Source organism: Sorex araneus, chromosome 1 (genome assembly GCF_027595985.1).
Source record: "Sorex araneus isolate mSorAra2 chromosome 1, mSorAra2.pri, whole genome shotgun sequence".
Taxonomy (NCBI): Eukaryota; Metazoa; Chordata; class Mammalia; order Eulipotyphla; family Soricidae; genus Sorex; species Sorex araneus.
In genome coordinates, this window is record NC_073302.1 from 439,270,442 (window position 1) to 439,275,203 (window position 4,762).

Consider the following 4,762-nt stretch of genomic DNA (forward strand, 5'->3'; position numbering starts at 1 on the left):
AACTGTCATTTGAAATTGAAGTTGGTGGACAAAGTTTCAAATTCTCTCTGCAGATGTCCCTGGTTTGGCGGCGTGGACTCCTAACTTTACCCAGATAGGCTATTTTAATGAGTGTTTTCTAAGGAAAACAGGATCTGAGTGAAGAAATAGTAATTCAAGCCTTGGAAGATTTGCATTCAGTAAAAGCAGCTGGCTCTTGCAGCACTTAATGGCTCTTTTGCCACTGGTGGAAATTAAAGAAGGAAATTTTCTTTTTCTGCTGGATCTGTGCCTATTCCATTTCGGTATTTCTCTTGCTAAAGGCATCACTGCAATTGTTGAATTCCTCCACGAGTCAAGATGCCTCCTAGAGTGTTTTTATCTGCTTCAATTGTTGCCACCATTTTTGATTTTCTGGGACTCACTGCAAGTCTGTTTGTTGTAGTTTTCAATGGTAAGAATTGGATGGAAAGTCGCCGAATCGCCTCTTCTGACAGACTCCTGCTCGGCTTGGGCGTGGTGCGGTGTTTCCTGATGACTCTGTTTCTCCTAAAAAGGATCTGCTTCATTGTCTCTCCAGCTCTTGTCAGGTCAGCCCAAATATCCATTTCTTTCCTGGTGTGCTGGATGTTTCTGGACTCCGTTTGTCTGTGGTTTGTGACCTTGCTGAACACCTTGTACTGTGTGAAGATTTCTAACTTCCAACACTCAGTGTTTCTCCTACTGAAGCAAAATCTCTCCCCAAAGATCCCTGGGCTGCTGGTGGCTGGTGTGCTGATTTCTGCCTTTATCACCCTCCTGTACATTGCACTCAGACTGACACTGTATCCTCCAGAACCTGTGAGTGGGAAAAACTCCACAGAATTCGATGCGAAGAACATCTTGTCTTCAGTGGCCTTTTTCATCCTGGGCTCATCTCTGCAGTTTATCGTGAATGTGACGTCGGCTTCCTTGCTAATCCATTCCTTGAGGAGACACATACAGAAGATGCGGAGAAATGCCTCTGGCTTTTGGAATCCCCAGACGGAAGCTCATGTGGGCGCCATGAAGCTGATGATCTGTTTCCTGGTCCTCTATATTCCCTACTCTGCTGCCACGATGCTCTATTATTTACGCTCCTTTGCAAGGCTAGGGGTGGGCGTCAGAGCCTTATGTATGATAGTTTCCTCTATTTACCACCCGGGACATTCTGTTCTCATTATTCTGACACATCCTAAACTGAAGGCAAAAGCAAAGAGGATTCTTTGTTTCAACTAAAAGTGGGACTTCAATAGTCAACAGCGGTTGGAGTAACTTCATTATTTGGAAGCAAGATAGTTTCCTGAGCAGAATTCCATAGTGCTCTAAATTTTTATCTGTAACTGTTGGCATGTGTCACTAGGGTTTGAGTGTCTGTATTTAATTTTATTCTATAGTTTGACTTGTAAGTTAAACTTAGGGACATTTTCTAAGGAACATGCTTGTTCCTTCCTGATCTTTTTTTTTTTTTTTTGCACTGGATGCCGCATCCCTACATAAAGGAAATAAGCACATCCTTCCATTAGTTACTGAAGTTTGATGGTCAATTCTGCCATACTTTATAGCTCACATCACTAGGCCAGTTTTCTAGGGTGAGCTTAGGACACTTGAATCAAGTTTGGGTGATAGTAAATGGTCACTGGGAGACATGAGAATGATTGAAATCACTCTAAGGCAGTGCAAAGAAAAAATTAAAGTTGAAAATTAAGATAAAGGAGAAGGGAGATGGATATTATTGGAGATTTACATGAAAGGGTTCTGCACTAATTAGGCTATTGATTATTCCAAGAAAGGGAAGGACTAAGTTTCTAGAATTGTTCTGGTAGAATCTGGACTCCATATCTATTACTAATTACTGAAATAATGTTTTGTGCTATCAAATCTGGAGGATTTCATCTTATTCGAATCTTGAGATGAGAATTTAAAATCAAAGTGATTACATTCATACAAAACATCAGAGCTCTATACTAGTCACAGATTCCTTCATGGCTCCCCTCAATCCGTTCTTTCTTCACTCTACTCCATAGGAAGAAACTTTTAGATACCCATAATTTTAAAGATTAATTCTACTTGTGTGTAATTATTTCTACATGACCAAGTCTTACCAATATGAATGAATGGAAGTGATGGCAGTTACAGGTGGTGCCCAGAAGATAGCAGGCCCTTCCTTCTTCCCCTGGCCCTTTCCTTCCTCCTATGGACAGGAAGGTCCATGTGCTAACTGGCCACCTTGGGCCACACAGACGAGGTGCCCGAAACAGTGGAGCAGCTCCCATCCTAGAGGTAACTTCTGGATCCCAACACCACGGGGCAGCCATCCAACTCCAGAGAGTTTTCAACTGACCCCAGGACTGCTCAGGACCATCCCTGTTGTTCTGAGTCTGTACTTGTGTGTCTCCATTATGTTACTCTGTAGCTTATGCTGTGCCGTAACCCTGCACTCTAATGTATATGTTTATTATGAAATATATATGTAGTTATTAACTGATAAATGATAGTCAAAGAATGTTTTTATATGATCTGGAATAGGGCAATAGTTCCACAAGTAAAATAAAAATAGAGAGCCCAGCAAGCTACCGAGAGTATCCCGCCCGCACGGCAGAGGATGGCAAGCTACCCGAGGTGTACTCGATATGCCAAAAACAGTAACAACTACGGCCTCCATTCCTCTGATCCTGAAAGAGCCCCCAATATGCCATTGGGCTACACAACTGCGTGACAGGGATGAATGGAGACATTACTGGTGCTCGCTCGAGCAAATCTATGAACAATGTGATACACCGAAAATAAAAATATAAACCTGGATATGCAACATGTTATGACGTTTTGTATAAAAAAGTGCCTACATGAGCAAAATTAAATAACCACTGTTTTGTTTTGTTCTGTGTTTCGGCCACACTTGGCACTGCTCTGCACACAGGAATTACTCCTCCAGGAGGTGCTGAGAGGACCCTATGAGATGCCAGGGATCCATCCCAGGTTGACCCACGCAAAGCAAGTGCTCTACCTGCTTTATTACTGCTCCATCCCCTTTCAAGATATTTTAGGAAGGAAGTCCATCTTTGCATGCTTATATGCTGCTTTTTTTCCTGCTTATGCAACTGTATTTACTTTTCTATTTGTTTTCTTGTAGACAGTGCTCCTGTGGCTTTAGTGTGTAATGTAATTCTCTTTTGTTGAAGTGGAAATGGCAGGAAGGGGGAAATTTTAATGAAGGGACAGAAAACTGCAAGCAATAAGTGTTACTAGTGGAAGAGGGAACAACCCACTGGCAGGACTACGTACTCCCTTTTCACCTAAGTGGCCACTCTCTACCCCTATCCATGTAGAAGACTTGCCTTCATATCCTCAGTTTCTGGACTCTAGTCATATATGCCTTATTTATTTGTGTGTGTGTGTGTGTGTGTGTGTGTTAGGGTAGAGGGTGGCTACTGAGAAAATGTGGCTTAGTTGGTCCTACTGCCACTAGTTTGAAACACCAGGATAGTTTTATGTTCCAGTGGTCAGAATTTATCAGTAGCATCTTCTTCACCATCAGAAAGTTCCCTGAGATTAGGAACCATTTTTCCAAAATTTCCGTTCTTGCCTGGCAGAGTCAGGTTGACAACACTAAAGGAGTATGCTGGCACTTCCCTTGGCATTGTGACTCCCTTCTCCAATTGAGTCTCACTCTTCCAATTCCACGTACTTTGCCAGTCTTCCATCACTCAGATGCATGAGTCGGTGTCAGCTGGTGAGGCTGTGCTGGGGTTTATAGCTGATTTCTGGTTGTGCTTTAGCGGGGAGCTTTGCTTGCTGCTTAGACGCTCTTGTTCAGAAGTTAGCTCGCTCTCAAGTGAAGGGGTATCAAGTCCTGCCTATAAATGATCTTTCAAATTTTGACTACTCCATATCTCTCCTCAAAATTTCAAACTCATGAAATTGATACAGGAAAATGTGTAACACTTGAATGTTATGAAATGTATAGCCTGTTCTGAAAAGTGTTGCTTGGGTTTACTCATTCCTTTTTTTTTTCTCTTTTAAACCTGTTCTGTTAATACCGGTTTCTGTAATCCCTATAAGTCTGCCACCTCTGACCCCTGTAGGCTCCAGATAAGCTGCATGCAAGGCAAAAACCATAACTCCTATACTATCTCTTTGTTTCCAAGCAATGCTTCTCTCTCTCTTTCTCTCTCTCTCTATCTCTCTCTCTTTTACCTGATACATGTTTTAAAAAATTACTTGGCATTTCAGTGTAGTATGTTTTAGTCCTCTCTCTTCTTCTCCAAGACTTCATGGCTTATGTCTTGGATCATAAAATATAGTTTTAAATTTGACTTTATTCAGCTATCATATTTTCATACTTGAAGACCTTTTCAGGAAGATAAAATTTCTGGTACACGTGAGCTCACATCTGGCACTTTATAGAGTCTGAGACCATTTTGCTGTGGTCGTTCATACAGGGAGATAATATAATATGTGCTGGTGTATGGGAGGTAGCCATACTCTGGAGAAGGACACTTTTCTGTCTGAGAAGTATGCTTTTCAGTTTTGATTTCAGGCTCAGGTTCATTCAGGCAGATGCAAATAGACAGGTCATCACAACTTCCCAACTCTCTGTTCCTGGTCTCAGCTGTCAGTCTGTGCTTGAGCACAGCTTGCATCAGGAGCTGATCAAGTCTAGGGGTGGTGATATGAATGTTTTCTTTGAGAGCAATTTAACCTTCGGGAATCTGAAACTCACCGAGAATCTGACCTGCAGTAGTGAGAGGGTCTGCACCCAGCT

At 42.1% G+C, this 4,762-nt stretch overlaps 1 protein-coding gene across 1 annotated transcript; it reads left to right on the forward strand.

The window, feature by feature from the left end:
- The first annotated feature begins 339 nt into the window (after positions 1-339).
- Positions 340-1,236, forward strand: LOC101545939 (taste receptor type 2 member 4-like). Its single transcript, XM_004608353.1, has one exon. It carries the CDS (start codon positions 340-342, stop codon positions 1,234-1,236), a length of 897 nt encoding a protein of 298 aa, XP_004608410.1.
- Positions 1,237-4,762: the final 3,526 nt, after the last annotated feature.